This window comes from Opisthorchis viverrini, assembly GCF_000715545.1.
Source record: "Opisthorchis viverrini unplaced genomic scaffold opera_v5_376, whole genome shotgun sequence".
Lineage (NCBI taxonomy): Eukaryota > Metazoa > Platyhelminthes > Trematoda > Opisthorchiida > Opisthorchiidae > Opisthorchis > Opisthorchis viverrini.
The window spans coordinates 221,729-243,907 of record NW_008752033.1 but is presented as its reverse complement, the minus strand read 5'-3'; the positions used below and the strand labels follow the sequence as shown (position 1 = coordinate 243,907).

General features: G+C 43.9%; 2 protein-coding genes across 2 annotated transcripts; both read left to right on the top strand.

Annotated features, from left to right (window-relative positions):
• Positions 1-5,479: 5,479 nt before the first annotated feature.
• On the top strand, positions 5,480-13,520 carry T265_10507 (hypothetical protein; the record flags this gene model as incomplete). Its single annotated transcript, XM_009176895.1, has 5 exons — positions 5,480-5,797; positions 6,209-6,325; positions 7,867-8,007; positions 10,684-10,794; positions 13,419-13,520. 5 exons carry the CDS (start codon positions 5,480-5,482, stop codon positions 13,518-13,520), a joined length of 789 nt encoding a protein of 262 aa, XP_009175159.1.
• A 13-nt stretch (positions 13,521-13,533) lies between these two features.
• T265_10506 (hypothetical protein) lies at positions 13,534-20,889 on the top strand (the record flags this gene model as incomplete). The annotated part of the gene is made up of 6 exons (XM_009176894.1): positions 13,534-13,566; positions 14,694-14,726; positions 16,156-16,317; positions 18,636-18,847; positions 20,294-20,384; positions 20,815-20,889. 6 exons carry the CDS (start codon positions 13,534-13,536, stop codon positions 20,887-20,889), a joined length of 606 nt encoding a protein of 201 aa, XP_009175158.1.
• Between the last annotated feature and the right edge of the window lie 1,290 nt (positions 20,890-22,179).

The following is a 22,179-nucleotide window of genomic DNA, read 5'->3' as shown; positions in this document are numbered from 1 at the left end:
TAAAACTAGAAAACTTCGGTTTGTCATGCAACTCTCTTAAACCGGACTCCACTTACATGTGACACCATGTCAAAGTGTTGCGACAAATGGGGATTCAAGCTGATCAAAGAAGGGATGAAGAAAGATTCGAAGGAACACCAGAGGTGTTCGCTTAGGGTATAAAAATTCAACTGAGTTTATAATGGACCTGGAAGAGAATGTGCGTAGCTTAGAATGGACGTCGCTCTATTCTCTGAGCTGGGCAATTTGATTGTACGCACCAGTCTATATGATGTCACCAGTTCGTGGGCGGAAGTGGAACGAATTTATGGTCTCCACCCGAACAGACAACCAGATGCCATTGCAGGATTCACTTCGGAAGATTTGTATGGTATGCAAATGGTTTTTCCAGTGCTAATTATGAGAGGCTTGTTGAAAAACTGTCGATGGTTCGTCACCAGTTCCGGTGTTTTGAACTTTTCCCACTAAGTGAAAAATAGCCTAGTCTCATTTTCTTCTGCGTCTATGCCTGGTCAAGCTACGCGGGTTATCTCACCTCAGATTATATACATAGATTCGTTCCTAAGTTTGAACAACATGATACCATCAGTCCTTCCAAGAGAGCTTTCCAAAGGAATGCAGACTCTATACAAGATGATTCTGGTCATCCTCTTCCTCCTCACTGAACATCCTTTTGGAGTTCTTCATTGAAGTGCTCAAGAGAACCATACATATTAACAAATCCCGAAATGGCTGAAAGCCCGTGACGGACACCAAGATGAGTCATGATCAGTAGCAATCAAAGTTCTCGGGCAACTACTTCCCTGTCGATTCAGTGAGTAGGCTTGGATAAACTTAGATTGTATGACCGTCAAATGCGCAGTGCGATGTGTCTTTCAAATGGCGCCTGAAGTGCCATTTCTATAGGGAGTTCCGCGGTGACCATCAGGTTTTCGTCTTCCTACTTCGCCGTTCCGGTAGCTTTCTCCCCATTCGTTGAGCAATGAACCTCATCGGGTATTTATTTTGCTGTAATACCTTACCCAGTCATTTCAGTTTGTCTAATTGTATGGACTCATCCGAGCATAGTTTCTTGACGCGATTCATCAGCGTTCCGACAACTGCGCGTTTGACGTAGTGTGGATGCGAAGACTAACAATGCGAATACCTGTCTAAATTTGTAGATTTTCTGTGGATTTCCCCCTAATAATCCATGACTAGCATCAAAAAATAGTTATCGGTCCAGGAACCTAATGGTCCCCTGCTCGTTCTCAGTTTCCATCGTGAATTTTACTCTATTGCATTGTTCACTCAAGCAGTAGTAACTAAAGTTGACACTTTGTAATGCACTGATCATAAGGTTGCTGAACATTCGTCGTCAGTAGTGCATTACAAACATACATTTATCGTGACATCTCGGATATCGTAGCGACTGGAACATGAGGCGGCCTGGTGCAGCACATTCAGTTTCCTGGAAACACCACAAACGAGAGATTCAGCTGGGTTCCAGGTGAGTCTCTCGGAAAAACAAATAAGTTTTCAAATGAGTGTATATTCGCTAAGGTTGACCCTTGTTTGAGTAGTAAACGTGTAAAAGATTCGATAAAGGAATTCAAATGAAATTCGTGAGGATATATTACTTCATTATGTTCTTCAATCAGATTTTATCATATCTTGCCAGACAACCTACACGCAACTAATTCTTAACATTTCGAACAGCAGCGCGACCAAACGCCATGGCAGCCTGTGCATTAGGTGTTTAGTTAGGGAACTTGAAGAGAAAGCTTCATTCAAAGGCGTTCATAACAACCAAACGTGCAGTGTTTTGTCAGCGGGTATGTCCTTAAATGACGTTCCCATAGATGGTACGGCAGAGTGGCGATGCGAAATATAGCGACCCCGGATGAGGAGTTCAGTTCAGTTGGATATTTCAACCAGTTCACACGTTCATGTCGGTTTGAATTGCCAAAGAATTTGGGCACAGAGTCCTTAACTTTATCGTATCCAGTCATTCGGTTTACGCGTTCGAATCGATCGCGATGAGTTTTACAAAAGCCATTTTTGAAGTTCGTTTGCAGCTCGTGCGGAAACCTCAACTATAGGGTGAGTGGATTAAATATGTCAAAGTAGGTCGTACTGTACGGGTTCACTCTGTATCATTCTGGTCCAAGCAACGAGTGCAAGACAAGTTCAGTTTCCATACTGCGTTCACGGCCACCTTATAATCAGAACCACGGCCCCGGTATGGTAACCAAAGACGGAAAACGCTATAGTCACGAAGAAAAAACTTTAGATGGACTTCCTTAGCTAGCGAAATTCGGCAGGACTATCGTTCAGCAAAAAACACCCTTCAAAAGATATCCCCTCACCTTAATGGGAGATGGTGGTTTATTATTATTATAATTGCAGGACGAATAATCACAGGCAAACAACAATCAGTACCCCATTTTTCTCTTTCGTTTCATATATTTCGTTTATATTGAGTAGCAGCGGGTGGCTATAGGAAATCTCGTCACAGTGGGCGAATTTGACAAAACTTTCTCTCTCGTGTAAATTCGTCCTTGCTAGTAGAATGCGAAGGTGTTTGTTGTTGATACGCACCAAACATTACAGTTTTTCATATTGTCACCCGTCAGCATGTGGGATAACCGAACGGATTGACGAAATGACCCGAGCCTGACACTCTATGAACTACTGGCTTCTATCTCGGTAATAGGGATGTGACAGGCACTGGTCTCCCATAGACCAACCGCCCCCATCTGGCGAGTCACCGAGTTGTAGCGGAATGGATAACAGAGTACCCGGGCAGATTACGCTAGCTGTTCCCAACTGGTGATCCTGAGTTTTTCCTGAACTTTACAGTGTGGTTAGTCAATCTTAGAAGACTTTGATGGTTCGCGAGCAGCCAAGCTTTTAAACACTTCAAACATCGGGAATAAACCAGGCATAAACTCGGTCAGCTAAAAGCATATCGGGATTTTTCTAACCTACTGTACATGTACGCTATTAGTAGTCATTTTTCGCTTCTGGTTATGCTGTCAGAATCTCAGCTCATTAATAGAATAGATGGTAGAGATGAAAAGTCTTATATCTCGGCCATTTTCTATACGGACATTCTAACCTGATAAAGCCTAGTGCATCTCAATAGTAGTCAAATCAGGCATGAGTTTACTAGATCTTTTTGCCGGTCGCCTTCACTCGGCTAATGACACCAAAATTGTTTAAGGACACTTAACACCGGCTAAGAAAATTGAGGCAATGAACACTGTGATGGCTCCTGGAGATAGTCTAGTCCGTCGCTTCGTTCTGACTAAATCTTGGTTTAATATTCCATAAATGCTATTAGGTGTCGATGCACCACTCACTACTTTCCCTATCATAAGTAGCAAGCCAGGGTAAAATTCGTGAATCCACATTCTGTAATCTGAGAAGTGCAGTAATCAACCCTAGTGTTACATGTTCTTACAAAGAAAAACAGCCCGGTTGCATGGAGATGGAACAGCATATTCGGGTCTTGAGTCAACCAGCGTCCAGCATTTTATAGCACCTTTATTCGACAAAAGTGAGGCGGACCAACAGGGTGACCTCGTCACTGAGTAAAAGGATGTCAGGCACATAAACAGTCCGGCACTGTGAGCCACTTGAATGTTCCACGAATTGGGGCAAACAGATTCACCGGTTCTCTGACCAAACGTGATTTTGTATCATCGAACGAAATATATTTATCGATCATGAAAGGTTGACCATTTCGCCTCACTCTACAGAGTATTTGTGCATCACATTCGTTAGCTGACAGAAGCTGGATAGATTGATGCTTCCGGTGAAGCCCACGTGCCCATTGTAGTCTAATGAATGCTATCGATCCATCTGGTGATGGTCACGCGCTATCACTAGTACTATAGTGCGACATTGCGTAAACTACTCTCATCGACGAACACTATGAATTCGTGTAACGGAGTACTTATTCCACTGACATGTGCGATTTTCACACCAGAACGAAAATGGAAACTGTCATCCACGGATATCCAACGGACGCTGGGTTTGGATATATGCTACTCAAGCCAGTAAGACAATTTTATAGCCTTTTGGAACCCCTAATCTACTGATGATACGTGGAGACACGCGTCAGTGCGTTGGAGCCTGAAGCCAGTCTTGGTGCGAGACAATTCACAATAAACTGTACTCGCACTTAGCCACCTCTTCATGGTACAGACTGTTTAGCCCGGACGTCATTCTGAGCTAACTAAGATTTCAGCAACTCCAGACAGGGCTGACCACCCTGTTTGGCTCCGATGTATTGGCTACTTTCGGCGCTTCCGCACCAGTTCTAACCAATACACAAAAGAGACGTTTGGGGCTAACGTGTGGGAACGAAAGCTGGCTTGGTAGCCCACCGTCGAGTCTACGTCCATGAAAGTGTTACAACGAACGTAGTTGTTGAATGTCCCCGCCTTTTTTCGACGAAGACTGTCTTGAGTCAACACCACCGACACGCACATCCCACCCAGCATAATGTAGATAGGATTGGCCGAGTAGAGAATTCCGGTGTCCGCTGGTCTCAACAAGAGTCACAATCACTCTTGCACCTGGCTAACAATTTACATCCGTCTTGTGGCACGCAAACTGCGCTGTTCGCGAAACTGGAGCAGTATTTTCCTGGTCAACCGACTATCAGCATCAAAACCAGGTTACATGTGCTTAGCTGGCAAGAACATCAGGATGGATCGTCATCTGATGGCCCTGACCAAACCGTCGGTCAAATAGCGACCTACTCGTCAGAAGCCGATGACTGTAGCGCCAAGTATAAACAGACCGTGGCTTGCGCCGTGTCACACTTAGAATCCCATGCTGATAGTTCACTTGATAGTGTTGACCTTCTGGCAGTTTGGCTTCATGACACCGGAGCAAGTCCCGTCGGAGACATTTCCACACATGTGGAATCCCGTCTTCCGACGCTGTCGTCAGCTAGCTCATCGTGCGGCGGCCAACTGAAGGCAGATCCGCCGAGCCAACATGCCGCCATCCAGACCCTATACCACCAAAGATGGAAAGATGCAGCGTTTGCTGTGCTCGATGGGTGGTGGAAGGATCTATACAAAGGTAACTGCGGCCTACTTCTGGGCACCGAACAGTATTGGAAATGGGTGTTCTCTGCTTTAAAATACGTGGATAGCCAACTAAATCACACAATGCTACCATCCGAATGGAGTTTGATCGGGCCAATTACAGGTGAGGAAGTCGGCCGTATGATCCATCTAATGGGCGATTCTTCTTCAAGTCTGGACAAGCTCACGCCTAGGATGCTTCTGCTCTTATTAGCTCTTATTAGCTCTTATTAGCTGAGGGTTAGCTACCGCATCTGTGTCGTGCTCGTAGTATTCTACTTCCGAAGTTCGCCAACCCGACTTCACCGGGCCAACTGAGACCGATCTTCGTGTCATCCATTCTTGTTCCATGCTTTCATAAGTTGTTTACTGATCACTGAAGTTGTAAATCGCAAATGCTTTCACTCCTGTTTGCATTTATATACCGAGACGACTCTTTAGAAGCTACATCGCTGTTATACTCTCTGCTTTGCCACTCATCAGTGACTCATTATAACAGCTTGGCACTTGTTGATATCTCGAAAGCATTTGATTCGGTTTCACATGACACAACTGTCAGATCTACCGAGGTGTTTGGAGAACTGCCACCCCTAGTTCGATACATTTCACAGTCCTATGAGAACGCTGTGGCAGCATTCCCGAATTCCAAGGTTCATTGTGGGAGGCAGGGAGATCCACTCTCCGCATTATTGTTCAACATGGCGATGGATGAGGTTCCTGGATTGTCAATGCTTCAACTGGGATAGGAGTTCCATGCCACCTTATTGAATTGTACTTTAGCACTCACTCTCGCACTCACTTTTTCTGAATAAGGCTGTTGTGCTCCCTATCGGTGAGTCTTTTTCCGGAACTAGACTCTGGAGCGGGAAAGGTAGTCACATAAAACAGATTGGTGACTCAGATATTATAACAGTTATTCTGCTCTGAGTATTCGGTACAAATTGAGATGTGTGTTGGCGTGAATAAACTGATCATTTTAGTGATTGCGACATTTCCATGCTTAACGTTTTCTTTGAGCCGTACATTCCTCCAATTTCCTCGCGATCTTGCCTAAAAACTTTCGTGAGACTACGAGTGCAACTTAGTCTCTATCTTTCTATAACCACAATCCACCACGCTTCTAGGCAGCAAGTCCGGCATTGACAGAATTGGAAATCGTGATGCTGGATTGGGTTGGGAAATTGCTGAAGCTACCCAAACAGTTCCTGCACGAGGGCAACCAAGGGGGAGGTGTCATCCAGGTGAGTGTAATCTCAGGTTGGTTGAAAGTTGGTGTAGATTTTTGTTAATTTCATACCACCAGGGGATATTCATGATAGAAGATGATCAGGAACCAGCCATCATTAGGGATTTCCCATATGGCTGGTTTCCTATTGGAGATAACCATGGATTTGTCAGTGATTTTTATTTGCGGGAGGTGTTGGGTCAAAGGCAGTCAAATGACCTGGTGTGCATCAAAATCGGTGGCTTGTAAATTGTTGATAGGCGATGAAATCTTAGTAGAACCAAATGAGTGACTGCGGCACTGATGCTGAGGTATTTCTGATACTAATACTACAATACTACAATAATTCTGCAAGTCATTTAGTGTAACCCAGTGGACATGTAGGAATTGGTAGTTGTGAACAGCAGTCAGTTCGATACTAGTCCACAGAGCTCAGGCTTTGGATCATTACAAAAAGCCTCTTCGTTTGTGACTGGTAGTCTGACTTGATAACTGGTCATCTGCACCAATGTGCTGTCCTTGAGGTAGAGGTAATCTACGGAGGGTAGCGGTTGATCACTTGATTGCTGATCTGCTCGCCGGTCTCGATAATACCTTGTTACCGAAGTGCAACTGGGTGCGCACTTTCCCCTTTCCTACTTGCATTTACATAGTTCTTAAAGCTTCAAATGTGACAGGTTGGTTGACCAATAACTTTCTGGTACTTTCATCTACCTGTTTACTATTTGTTGTCTATTGTGGTCCGCATTCTGCACTTTTTTCGATCCATCAACTTTAGTGGTAGAGTAGTGCCAGTTACAGGTTATATTTTTGCAGCACAAAGGCTACGACAACCTCCTATCACATTAAAGATGGAAATAACTGCAGGTTCCATGGACTTCTTATTAGTCAGACAGGTGCGGTGCCTCCAGGAGTGTTACTCTTGATCACACCAATAAAACTCAACTCCTACTTCACCAATCTGCCAGATGAGAAACCAGTTGGTGCCTGCCAATACAACTATAACGAACCTTGCACGACTTTCACAAGACTGACATTTGTATCATTGGGGATCTCAAAGCGTGTTGATGTAGAGGGATGTGCGATTGTAGGGAATTCGGTGAGTGATGAAATCAGAAATCCACGCACGCACAGCACGAATGATAACTGCGGGATCTGAATTTAGAATGATTTCGAAACTACCGCACGAAATTACTCATCTAAGTACTGTTGTTGCATGGTTTTCGATCATACATCGTAACATGAACAAACTCAGCTGAGTTTTACTCGCCCAGCACCAGTGCTATTACAAGGCGGTTTTTTAACCTGATGAGACGCTCTTAGTTGTCATGTTCCCTCTACAATGTTTTCCGTTTTATTCCATAACTTCCGATTTCACAAAGAGGGTAGGAGACGTTCCCACTGTTGCGTTGAATATCCATGCATGTGATAGATATCCTTCTCTTGCATTTAATACGAAGTTTGTTACTCACGTGTTGTAGATTTTGCCTTCGCTACAGCCTTGAATGGAGTCAGATTGATCAGTACTATCCCTTTTTCTCCCACTCTACCCCGCAGTGTTCAGCCAGCGATTGCGTCTTGCTATCCATGCTAGCTGCAAGGCACAAAGCCATCATTCAATACAGGCACTTGTTCGCTTCCGAACCGAATCCCGGGACAGCTGTGCTGGGGCGTTTGGTCGCCTATGCGTCCACACTGGTACGTAACGCTTTGTAAAAATTCTTATCGAGCATGCAAAAATACAGTGACCGGGCCAATTTTCATCGCACCCGGTATACATATATATGTGTTCTTCCGAAAAGATGGTCTAAAAGAACCGACCATGTGTGAGTGGTCTTTTCTGAGCTGATAGTCCCTCTGGGGAGGTGCAACTTTGTCGGTGATGCAGAGTGTCTCATGCGGGAAGAATCTATGCAACCGCAGTTAGTTTGCTAACTCATTGGGGCCATCTTTCTCCCTTGTACGGAACCAGACCTGACCCAATGACCCATCAAGACACTCTGAAAAGCAACTAATTTGTTATTAGACAGAAAAAATGGTCCTCAAATTTTAACTTGCTTTGGATCACCTAAGGTCCTATCAAGTTGATCAATAATAACGTCCCGTGAGGAATGTAACTTTATATAATTTGAAAACTAGTCTCAATGAAGAAATCAATAAATTACGCTCAGTTTCCTCATTTGTTTTCCGAACAAACCGCTCGGAAAGTGTCGTTAACTGAATTCCGTTTCAATAAAAAACAACCTCCTGACTCTCTTCTCATTCTGAAAGTCGGTATAAATTATCTACCCACGGAATCCTGTTGGACATGAAGAACTTTTACTTGTTTCAAATAGGAAATCCTGAAACCTGTTTCTGCACGTTGTATCTGGGATTATGCTGGTTCCCACTAGAGGCTATTACTCTTGCTGTTACCAGGCCAAAACAAGTGAGTAAAATTGCCGTGTCGGACTTGAGTATCCTACTTGGAACAACCAGGACACACTGAGATGGCAGATAACACCAAGAGTTGAACGTATTCACGTGTCCACGTGACAACTCTAGGTCACCATGGTCAAATATTTAAGATAATGATCCTCGGCTGGTGCGCAGGATGTACCTAAAACAGCCGGTTTTTCTTGATTTTCCCTATTCGTTTAGCGTAGGACGTCAAAACTGTCAACACGCACTAGTGAATCGAAGATTAAATTACGTTTGATAAACAAACATCTCTTTAGATGCTACTGTATGCAATTTGGTACAAGTAGAACATAAGTTTGACGGGAACTCGGAGACTGCGCCTACCTGATGAGTCCCAAGAATGGCGAAGAATTTTCAACAATCTTATGAGTAGTGCATTATGAGTACTGTGTGCTGCGAATTTCTCCCAGCATGACCTCATTGGTACGGTGATATGGTCTTCAGTCGAACTCAATGTTTGCGATGCCCAAGAATTCACAAACGGTGCTCCAACGTCGAAACCCAGATATCCTCCACGTGGGCAAAACAGCAGTTCGCTTGGACCAGCTAAGCACGTGCATCACCGTCATCAATGGTAGATGCTGAGTTCAGTGAAGGGTAGGCCGGACCACAACCCGGAGGCTTTACGTCAGAATCTGCTTGACCAATATCACTTGAACAGGTTACATCCTATGGAAACACGGATGATTGAGGTGATGTGTAGACATAAGAGACGATTCAACCTGAACAGCCCGAACAATAGGGCTTGATCATCACTGCATGAGAAAGTAAACTAAAACTCACAGTAGCTGAAGCCGTATCAGAGGACATTTTATAACTCCTGGTTTCATTTCTACGCGGACTCAATATAATTTGTTATTACCAAATTGAGAAACCACCGCCGGTTCCTATGGTTGGACACTTAGTTATTACCTGTTTCCAAGATTTCATGAACCACAAGCCGGAGAAACGATGGTTCAAAATATCAGTATCTCTTATTGTTGCACTGTTGCTCTTCCTGTGTATTTGGTCTCCGGATTACCCCCTACATATGTACAAAATTATATTTGTTTGAAAACGAGTGGAACACTATGATAAGTTCTTTTTTATAGCTGGAGCTTCTCAATACTGTCGATGGAAGTGGACTGTGAATAAAACTGCAAGTGAAAGATACCTACCACTTTAGGAAACGCGCATTACCATGGGATTTTAGCTGGTACTACCGAATGAATTCACATCTGTTTATTTCTGCATTTAGACCGGCCTTATTAACTTTTCTCGACGAGGTTTTGAAGAGGCTGTAATCAAAATTCGTTAGAAATCAAGCCAACAAATGTTCCAAGTGATGTGTGATGCGAAATTGTGCTCTGGGATGAATAAAGACCAAACATTCTGGGACTTATTGGCAGCCTAAATGGTATTTCGACAAGATTTTGCGTTCAGTGTGTCTGTCCGACCATCGAACACAACTTTAGTAAAAAAGACAATTGTTAGGTTCTCTTCTCTTCAGTGGAAGTTATCAAGGCAGCTGCTGGAGTGTTTTTTTCTTAAAGATCCGAAAATGCTCGCGACCGGTGGTTACAAACTTAATTGACGTTCTACACTGGTAGTGTTGCTTATTTTCAAACCATTGACAAGCACTTAACAATTACAGTTTGCCTAATTTCAAACGACCAGTTTTGAGTCCGAAGCGGTCAACCTCACTCTCGACCTACACTACAATATGGACTTGGTACCACCTTTGTCATAACCGTTAGAAACTACCGTTCTCTCACCTTCATAAGTCTAGTGAAATTTGGTTGAATTCTAGTCAGGAAAACGCAAGGATAAGCTGACAGGTCTCGGTTTGATTGGTTGACCTCCATGCTCCAGCGGAGGCCCACAATATGAATTTTATAATCAGGGAATAATTCACTTGTTTTTGCTGCTCTTTAGGCTCACTCTTGTGTGGAGAAGGCAGGGATGATTTGCTTTGTTTACTTTCGCCAAATCAAACCGGACTCGGATTTTGCAATGCAAGGATCGGCACTGCAAGAAGCAATTGAGGTGGGTGAAAAACAAACAAAAGCTGTGATCACGTGTCCTGGGCTCAAGGTCATATGCAGTTCGAGTTCCTCTTCTGTCACATAAATCTTGTTACAAAAATAGTTTATCTCAACTGTACTTTTATTTATAACATTTTACTATTCACACTTCGTAACTCAAACGGACACCATAAACTAGCTAGTTTACTAAGCATATGAAGGCAAGTCACGCTTGTTTGAACAGTACATCGCCTGTCCTGACGCAATTTTTCCGCTGAATCTACACCAAGGAGGTAAAACTCTCGTTGGTGTTCATCAGTAGTGCATGACTCACCTCTTTCCGGGAGCTTAACCCCCTAATATTGGACGGGAGCAGAGTATGATATCACTATCCCTCTGGATGCACCCTGGATGCACTTGAATTATCAAGTCTAAGCAGAAGAAAGTCTCTAAAGCTTGAGTCAAATGACTGGTGCATCCAACGCCGCCCACTGTCCTGATTGTGTCGGTCGACTGCTCCGCCTGCCAGGAATTGCAAATCAGGTAATACGACGGACAGTATTTTATTATCTTAGTGATTGAGGGAACTGCAGACAAGCCACGCCTGATCTCCAACTCGACGACCTACCGTGACGGTAATGGTACACAACTAGCCATGGCAACTGAGGTATCATCCTCTCATCTGACTGAATACCTCTTCATATTCATTCCAGTCCCACACCACTCCACGGTCTTCCCCCCCCCCCAATGAAGGCAGGTGGCCAGTTCTCGATTCATTCCGGTAACCTGTCACTTTGCCGCCGCATCAATGGAGAATGCTCAAGCCTCTGTGAGCGACTGGAATAGAACAGGTCGAGGACCTTCAGCCACGCAGCATTTGAATAGTATTTCAAAATGGGATGGCTAATTCCTTAACCCGGCGTTGATGTGACTTGGGGTATTCGTCTGTCACCAGTGCCCTCTCTAATTAATGAAATATACTCATTTGCCAACAAATTTGGTTTTGCAAGAGACTCGCCTGGGACCCAACAAAATCTCTCGTTTGTGATGTTTGTTTGCAAATGAGTGTATTTAACCAATTTCGTACAATTTTGTCTCAATTAGAACATAAGGGAGACGGAAACTCGGGGAGTGGGCCTACCTGATAAGTCCCAAGAAGGGCGAAACCGTTCGTGGGCTGTCGAAGAATTTTCAGTAACACTATGAGTAGTGCATTAACTACATTTACTTTGTGAGTAATGCAGCAGACTGAGCTTCGACATTCAGGGTGTCTTTATTCTCGAAACGTTTAGTGCCTAAGCTCTTATTGTGAAATCGCATACCCGTTACACTAACCTGGAACGATAAAAGAACAGCTTTTTGTTAAACGACTTTCAGGTGATTACCTCGATAATAGTCCAACCAAAAGTAACATCCCATACACATTATTGTTTATTTGAGATGCGTATCACAATTGACTGTAGAAACCCAAAATATTCCCGTATCATTTGAAATCGAATCCAGTAATTAATAACGAATAGTTAAGAGATGCACGCGGGCTAACTTGGCTACAGAGTCATCTTCTAGGCCCCCAATGAGAGTGGTCTGTCAACTTCCAAGGTCCAGTCATTTTTTGAGGTTCACGTAAACAAAATCGATTCATGTGCATAGACTAATCCAATGGAGTCTTTTGTATACAAAGCCACACTTTTCCAACCCCATTCAACGCACCCCACAGCACACAGAAAGGCCAACTCCATCACTCCGACATCTTTTGAATTTTGAAAAAAAAATAATACTATCAGCTGTTTGTAAGTAGTCCAGAGGGAAGAATACTCCACAGAGCGTACGACCTTCTAGATGAAAAGTCATCATTCGAGGAGCCAGTCACCACTTGACCACGTGATGTGAATCTCGTGACGCCACCACCACCACTACAACCACTATCGACAACAACAAACAACAACAACACTTAGTAGCGCCTGTCAACCTATCGATTAGAAATGCTATCATCCGTTCATCTATTATTTGAGTACCGTTGCTACTGAGTATACTATTCCCAGTGGAACAGTGCTACACGGTCTTCTTGTTATCGCCCTTAAACCAAACTCCGAGACTCTTCGTTCTGTAGGTATTTCATATCACAAAGTGGTTTTAGCGAAAGGAAATAGGGAACGGTAGATTGGCAGTTACTATACAGCCACTTCCTGTAGATCTATTTCTTGTGCCTGGAAATGCATTTGCCGAGCGAAACAAAACGCATGGATCATAACTTTTCAGTTGTTTTATTTAGGGCGTGTTATGAGCGGTGAGTCTCTGGATGAGTACTCAAACGACCAAATAAACCAGGAACTATGGTTGGTGCATCCGTTTTCCGTCTACGGTGCAAACAAGGAAAAAATGGTTGGTTGAATAATTCCCCAACAAGACAAACCCTTCTGAATTTGAGCTGTTCTTGTGAGAGAAGATACTAATTCTTTTTAATGTGCTACTCATAAGTTTGCTGGAAATCCGTCGACAGCCCACGACCAGTTTCGCCCTTCTTGGAGCTCATCAGGTAGGCGCAGTCCCCGGGTTTCCGTCAACCTAATGTTCTACTTGAAACCGAATTGCACGAAATTACCGAATATACACTCATTTGCAAACTAACTTGGTTTCTTTTTCTAGAGACGCACCTGGAATCCAGTTGAATCTCTCGTTTGTGATGTTCTCAGGCAACTGAATGTGCTGCACCAGGCCGCTTCATGTTTCAGTCATTACGATATTTGAAATACCGCGATACATGTATATCCACCTGCCAGGACTAGCAAATCAGGTAATACGACGAATAGCGGAAACTACAGACAGCACTTAAGCACGCCACGCCTGATGTCCAACTCAACGACGTGTCATGATGGTAACGATACACAATTAGCCATGGCAACTGGTATATCAGACTTGATCTGAAGTTTCATTCTCTCATCTGACTGAATACCTCTTTATATTCCTTCCAGTCCCACACGACTCCACAATCTCCACCTCCCAATAAAGGCAGGTGGCCAGTTCTCGATTCATTCCGGTAACCTGTCACTTTGCCGCCGCATCAATGGAGAATGCTCAAGCCTCTGTGAGCGACTGGAATAGAACAGGTCGAGGACCTTCAGCCACGCAGCATTTGAATAGTATTTCAAAATGGGGTTACTAATTCAACAACCCAGTACACCTTTGCCTGGTTGTGAATCAGGGGATTCGTCTGTCACCAGTGCCCCTTTTTATTGATGAAACATAACTAGGTTTAGCGAAATACATTGACTTGCGAACATATTTGGTTTTGCGAAAGACTCACCTGAAACCCAACTAAATCTCTCGCTTGTGACGTTTGTTTGCAAATGAGTGTATTTCTCTAAGTTTCTGCAATTTGGTTTCAAGTAGAACATAGGGTTGACGGAAACTCGGGGATTTCGCCTACTTGATGAGCTTCAAGAAGTGTGAAACCGGTCGTGGGCTGCCGCAAAGTTTTCAGCAACCTTGTGATAGTTTCCCTTATAAAAAGTCTATTTCCTCACCTTTCAACTCGATAAACACAACGGTCCATGCCCATCGAATCAACCAAGTTGGGTTGTTTTATCATGTGCTGACACGACAATTGTCTGTTCTGTGGCGAGTCGATCGGAAGTTCCCTAGTCATTTGTGCACCGAATGTTTGAAGTCGTAGAGCCTCTTGAGTTATGATTACAAAGCAGAATGTTGGGAATGGATAAAGATGGAACGAGAAGTAATACATTCAAGTCCAAACTTGTACTTTGAGATTGTCCGTTTTCTGTATGTCACACCTATTGGCTGTTTCGTTACACGCCTGGTCCTCTTTTGACTTCACAAACCACTCGAAGTGTCATTTATCTGTTAAAAAATGTTCTTTAATCTAACTCACGTTCCGTGTATTTCCCCTGTTTCGCTTTCTAGGAGGACAAAAAACGTGGCCTGATACCATTTTTTGTAAGTTGAACAATTTTACTGCTGTAATTAAATATTCATTTGGTTCACTGTCTTCTCTACTTTTGGAGGCCAACAACTCATGTCAACAGTAAGCTCTCTCCACTGGACCTGTTAGTTGCTAGGGTGTTGTTTAGTCTGTTACACGGGGTGCTGTAAGAAACTCCGTGAAGTTACCTGTCGGAAGTTAGTCGACCACCTTTGAGACAAGTGATGCAATTTCCCCCCCAAACACAGCACCTTTTGAAATTAGCCCGGCAGCCAATGAGCGTGTTACAGTGAGGTTGTCTTGCATCGAGCAGTATAGCCAGGACTAGCAGACCGGTTGCCAAACGTGCAGTATTCGTGATATTGTTCAGAGGAACCTTAAGCACCCCTTAGGCACACCCACCATTCACGCACCTACCCGGTTGCAAATCTGTGACCCCTAAGAAGTACGCTCTACGAAAAGGGGTTGAAAGATGCATTTTCCGAGCATAGCGGCAAATTCACAAGCGACTCAGGAAACTTAAAACTTAAGCCAGCGACCAGTTATCAAGATCACGTGAATTCCGCTGACCAGAATGAACAGGTCTTTGGCAATTGTGCTGGTGGCTGGATCCTTGGGCGGCGTTCAGTTCATTTCTTTCTTTGGTATACACCCAGTACACTGGTGTCTGCTTTACATTGTCATTTTTTCTGCAGTCTACTAGTGTAACGGTGATACCACTGATGGGGAGGCACGCTTTGTGTCTCTTGAAAAGGAGAGATCTGTTGCGGAATTTGTTGAGTCGCTTTGTAACATTTGCTTCGATTTGAGCAATGAATGATTGGAGTCAACGAATATCCAGGAAAGTTCAAGAAGACGCATTCAGGAGAAGATGGATGTCCAGTTTTTGTAAATAAGATGCAAATGAGTTTTGCTTCCCTGTCCAATGGCCTGTAACCGGTCAGTTGGCCTTTCCTAATAAATAACTCCGCAGCGAAGTCCGTATTCCTTTCAATAAGATAGTTGTGGACGGAACGGCATGACTTATAACTGACAAAAAACCCAACTAAATGGTGTCGCCATCTTCAATGACAATCAATACAATCAATAATCACTTCATATTGGCGAGCTCGCCTTACGGGGACTTCGTTGTTACATTCTATGGGTTTGTTTACTAAAATATGTTTAGGTTTACTAAGAGCCTTTCATCCCGGGACTAACCAATTTTGGCTATTCTCATTGGAGAGACTACTGATAATTAATTCACCTCATCATCAGGTTTCGAAAGACCCCCTTTTAGAGAGGTCACAATAATCAAACATTAACGCATTTTCATACTTTGAGAAAAGTGTGTCTTTGCGTTATTCTGTTCGCTAATGCCACTCTAAAATCTCGGTCGGTACACTTTTGGCCAGCGACTTTTATTCAAGTTCACATTGTACTTGTACTTCTATACTTCGTCAGGCGTGCGCAACCATTGGAACGACCGGTTGCTGTTCTTTCGACAGTCTTGCCTCTATTGGACCGGTATGTCAACAACACGATGTGTGGCTCCATGTCGATGGCGCGTATGCAGGAAACGGCTGTATTTGTCCAGAGTTCCGACATTATCTTGATGGAATAGAAGTGAGTACAGGAATCTTTTCGTTTCCGATTGCCAAGGTTGTTGGAAAACTACCCTTCAGTATTCACTGCCAAAATGGACAATCTGTTAGACGTTGTCCACCCATCAGTCGACCATAGGGTTCCATGTTCATTTGGCGCTGGGATGTTTGGTAATAAATGGAGTCGTTCCCGGCGTGGGCCAAAACGATTATAATTCCCTTGTAATGTGAGGAGATCTGACCATATGCAGTTGAGATTTCATCCTATGAGCGAAGCCAATCTATGCTGAAAAACTAACCATTCTTGTTGGGAATCATCAGCAGTGCGCGTCTGATGAAACTCAGAGAGTTCCTGAACCCGTGACCGTCAGGCCAGTGGTTGAACTGCTGATCAACCATTCTTGGCTGATTGTCCAACCACTGGGCAGACTGTCTCGCATTCGAAATTCTATGAATTTTATTAGATGCGCACTGCTAATGATCTCCAACAAAGATGAAACAGTTGTACAGCGCTTTTAGGCTTTTCAGCACAGATTAGCTTCACTGATAGGATGCAATTTCCACTGAATTATAAGACTCATTCTTTACTTACACATGTCTCCGTTAAGACAGATTTTCGTCTAATTCTAGATAGACTTTTGTGTTGGCCACTCTGTACGGTAAAGGTGTAGCAACGGAATGTTCACGTTCCAACTGATTTCCTACAAGACGTGAAAGTTGGCACCCCAGTATCAGCTGGAGTGATATAGGTGGGATGTTCGCCAGAAAAACCCAGCGATGTATGCTGAAATGGTATAATTGTATGATAGGTAGGCCTGCGGTTCCACTAGAAAGGATTCCACTATCAGTATCTCCTTTTGTGTGGAGCAAGCATGATGCGGTTCAATGGGATGATGTATGAGAAATTATGGAAATGTTGTGTTTTGTTGATCAAACTTGGCTTCTCATAGTCAATGAGGAGCTTGCATGGAGATGCGCGAGGACATAGCTTCTTATTGCGTCCGATACTACTTATGCTACCAGTTTCCTTCCAAACTTTCTGGCTGAATGCAAGTGGTAAGAACATGGGGAAGAGATAGTACCTGCGACACGTGTCTCACGTGTCAACCAAGAAAACGGTGAATCACAGTAAAGTCTTGTCCCTCAACCCATGGCGTCTTTTCTCCTGTAGACTGTAACGTAGATATCATTCCACTTCAATCCACTCGGAGAACTCAATATATGATAGAAAGGAGACTCGCTGCGAGAAAAACTCAAAACTTGCCTCTGTTCACCCCGTTTTTGTCCCGCATTTCCGTTTGGCATAGTAACGATTGATAGTTTGGCTTGTTGGTTTTTTCGGTAGTCTTCACAGTGAGACGCCGTGTTTTCGACATGCATTTGTCAAGACCAGCTGCGAGTTGGTTCTGGGTGTGACATTTGTGAGATTCTGTTTGTTTATGAGCTTAGAATTCAGAAATAAATTTAGCGACAAGCCTTCCACCTTGGCTTGAGTTGCATGAATCACAGAACAATGAGTTGGGCCAGGCGCACCTACATCGCTTTCGTAATTACGGTGCGCGAAATCCTCATAGAGTCACTCAGTCTATGCCGAATATTTGGACTCAAGGTAAACAACTCAACTTTAGGATAGGTAATTCCCCGGAGTTAATGAAAATGTTTTAGTTCCTCCACTTACGGTCACTTGCTTTCTCGGAGTGTGAGAGAGTTGTATAAAGCTAGGCGAGATGGCGTTCTTGAAGTAACACACTGAACAAAATATTTTTTTTGGACTATCATTGATACGGATCCGTCATCACGGCATGCTTTCCATTACCATTTAGCGTACTGATCGATTAAGTATGAAACTAGAAGTAAGTTGGAATTAGTTCACCGGAAGACGATCACGCGGTTAATACCGATAATAACAATGTGTGCACTTAGGCAACGAAGCATAGTGTTACATTCAACACACACAACTACTCACTAGTAGTATAAAAACTTCCCGACAGCGTACTGCCGGTTTCGCAATTCGTTGGCTTATCCGGCTGGGTAGTTTTCAACAACCATATAAGTAGCCTCGTGGTGAGCTAAATATTTCGATATGCTGGATATCGGATACATTCAGTTGAAGATCTGTTATATCTACTGATTCGTCAATCTGTGATATTTGACTGCTGACGCCGCTCCAGTGCCTAGTACCCGACAAAGACTCACCGAAGGGAACACAACGGTTTTATTTCGAACAAGCGAGTGTGAGAGCGTGAGTGCGAAAATACAACGGCCCCAAACTATACTATTGGAGGGACAGTGTCTGAACTTGGTCCAACGCTGATTCACACTGCCTGGCTTTGATACAAGGCTGCGACGCGCTGCATAGTGCGACGGCGTTGTCTAACCTTGATCAACCCTGACTCGCGCTGTCTGGGTTTGATACAAGCTGTGAAGCGCTGCATATTCAGCGTGCGTTGTCTGTCTGGTCAGCATCTAGTGAAGCTGAGGGTCTCAATAGATTTCAGGTATTCAGTGGTTACTTTCAGGAATCTGACCTTCTTGATAAGATCATTACAAGCGTGAGGTTCATCTGCGCTTCTGGTTATTACGAAATTGATTTACAAACAGATGCTTATTTGCAATACGAATTAATGTACGTACAACCATTGCGCAGCTATGTTGCTTCCCGGGAAAAGTGCTTTGTACATGTGCCAAAAGAGACATGTCCAGTCGAGTACACGAAAACTTCTGCACTTGGCCTCCTCATCGGGAGCATGGGTCGTCAGCTTTAAGTTGCATACATTCATCCTCATGACGCTTGCTTATATGCTGTCACAACAAGCCTGTGGGAACTTTTAGGCTTTTTTCATACTCGCCTGTCACCAGTTGAATTATGCTTCCACTGTGAGCTTGCCAATACGATACTCGACTCTTCTGAAGCACGAGACATGATTTTGTCAGGCAGCCAGAGTAAAAGGGGATATTATTCTCTTGCCACAAAAACGCCTCCAACTCAGAGCTCGGTCACAAATCACAGACTGAAGTTGATGTTGATCAGACCTATTCCAGTATATTATCTTGAATCCGAATCAAGGGTGGAAAAGTTGATTTCGCCTCAGCTAAAGTCGGTGCTTGAGCCAAACAGAGTTCACATTAAAACTTTTTTCCACATGCTCTTTAGATATGCGACTTTGATCGTATATCCTTTGCTGTATCTCTTCTCGGTTTTCAAGTGAGAGGGCATACATCATTTTCATGTGTTGTCAGCAAATTTGATGAGAGATCATCAGTAGCTGTGTCCTACACACACGCAACCAAAACTTTCCTTTTAGTGCGGATGCCAGCTGCTTCGTTTACTGTATCAGATACATTAGCCTTGATGACAAATTCCAAATCTCGATGCATATGAAGAGGAGCGGCGAAAAATCCTGATGAAGAAATCACGATCGGTTTAGTTTTTTACATTTCCGGTTCATTCAACTTCATATTCCGTCCGGAATAACCACCATGCTTATTCAACTGAGCAGCGACTGGTGAACGTGCCGTTCGAACTTGTATCTATGCCAGGAGAATCACCTAGGCGCGACGGGCCAGCACGCGTGACACGAACCCCAAGCTTTTTCTATAGTTGAGAATAAATAAAGTATCATGAAACCAACTCAAATTCAGTTCACCGTTCACACATGGTTCGCATTCTCAACAAATTTGCAGAACATGGCTGCGGCGACGAACTAGCCGGTTACCAAGGACAAATTGAGTAACAGTTTTCACCAGAACAGAAGACCGTTCGTTCAAAGGAGAGTGGTGTGGCTATGAATAAAATTTGGTTTTGCTAGAGACTCACCTGGGATCCAGTTTAACCGCTCGTTTGTGATGTCTCTAGGCAACTGAATGTGCTGCACCAAGCCGCCTCATGTTTTAATTGTTACGATATTCGAGATACCACGATACATGCACCTACGTAGTGTTGAAAATTCTTCGACAGCCCACGACCGGTTTCACCCATCTTGAGGCTCATCAGCTAGGTGCACTCTCCGAGTTTCCGTCAACCTTAAGTTCTACTGGAAACCAAATTGCATGGAATTAGCGAAGTACACTCATTTGCAAACAAATTTGGTTTTGCGAGAGCCCACCCCCCCACGGAACCCAGCTGAATCTCCCGTTTGTGACGTTGGTAATAGTCAGCGGCACTTATGCCTTACCGCTACTGGCTGCATGGGAAATCCTTCAAGACATTATGTTACTTCATTTGTAATTTCTCATTTTCCTCAATGACCTCGCGAGAATCCCCCTTCGTTCACTCTGCCATTGGCTGATGACGCTAAAATATGGGAGAAAAATATTTTCCACCGATAGAGCAGCGCAGGTACGGCGCAGCGTCGATAAAATATACTGGTAGCCCGAAGTCAAACAAATGCTAATCAGCTACGAGGAGCGCAAGCTCCTCACCTTCAAATGCGGCCTAAAAGTTGATGAACAACTGGCAGCGTTAGAAACAAATGTCGTCTAATCATCATGCTGAACATCACCTTAAAGACCACTTCAGTTAATCCTTCCGACCAGTTTCAGAAAACAACCTGTGACAGAACCCATTGAGGATCAGGGTGAGGTGACCATTTGAATGAAGAGCCACCGAGTTTCTGGTCCGGATGACCTCCCACCCTCATTGATCACGGTCCTCAGACAGTGACTCTCTGATCTGTTCGCCTGCATCTGGGAAAAGGAGACTCCCAGATAACCGGGGAGAGTTGATGATCGTCGCCATTTTCAGAAAGGGGACATTTGGTGAATGTTGCAACCACATGGGGTTAAGTTGACGCCGGTCGTATCGAGACTGTTGGCTTCACCTGTACTTCGTCGCCTTAATGTGGGTAGTGAAACGCTAAGTTCGCAGCAGCAAGCGGGATTCCGGCCTGGTAGGGGTTGCGTTGACCATATCTTCAGTTGCTGTAACAACGCCATACGTATAAACCATCCACCATTTTAGTATTCTTGGATTTCCAAGGTACATCCGACTCAGTTGACCGGTCTGTTCTCATTGGCACGCTTGCTTATCAAGAAATGCCCCGGAAGTTTGTGAGCATATTCGGGTCTCTGTATGCGTGACAGTACACGGAGAGCTCCCCATAAGCCTCCGTGCACAAAGCCGGCCGTAAGCTGTCGAAGAATTTTCAGCAACCTTATGAGTAGTTCATTACGAAAGTAGGAAGCACTCGCCTCACACACGTATTCGTCCCTAAAACTGAAGCGGAATACACCATTCAACACAACTGCTTGTTATCCTTTATTTGTAATTTGAGATGACAAGCTTGACAACCGAAATAACAAACAAAGCAGCTAGGTTAATATATCTTCCAAATAACTAGACATCAGAAACGTTTCTCAAAAGTATCAAATGAGTTGGGTGCTTCGGCGGTATTGACAAGGAAGAATTTGCATAGTTCTTTTATGGTGAACCGACTGTTGTCGATCATGGTTCTGCTGACTCGATAAACTTGTTGCCCTCGTGACCCATTTTTCCACCGTAATAAGTGTTTTTACTAAGTAAGAAAGTTCTTTACAGAGGACAGAATCACAGCTGATTTGTTGAAAAAAAAGAATATTGTGAGAATGGCGGTAAAACGAAAGCAAATGAATGGGTTGAAAATAACGTTCCCCAGGCGCGAACAAGACATGGAGTGGAAGTATCCTCAATTTCGTAAACAGCCACAACGGAGAAAGTTCTTGACAATGAATAGTTTGCCACTGTTGGGATGACCAAGTGAAGAGGTGGAGAGTACACAAATGTGAACGACGGGTTGGAGCAGCAACAGAGCAGTGACTATGGTGGTGGAGCCGAACAGTGAAGTGGAAGAAAGGTGGAGGATTTTTTCTGGACAAAGAAAGATGGCGAATAAAAAGCTTTTTGGTG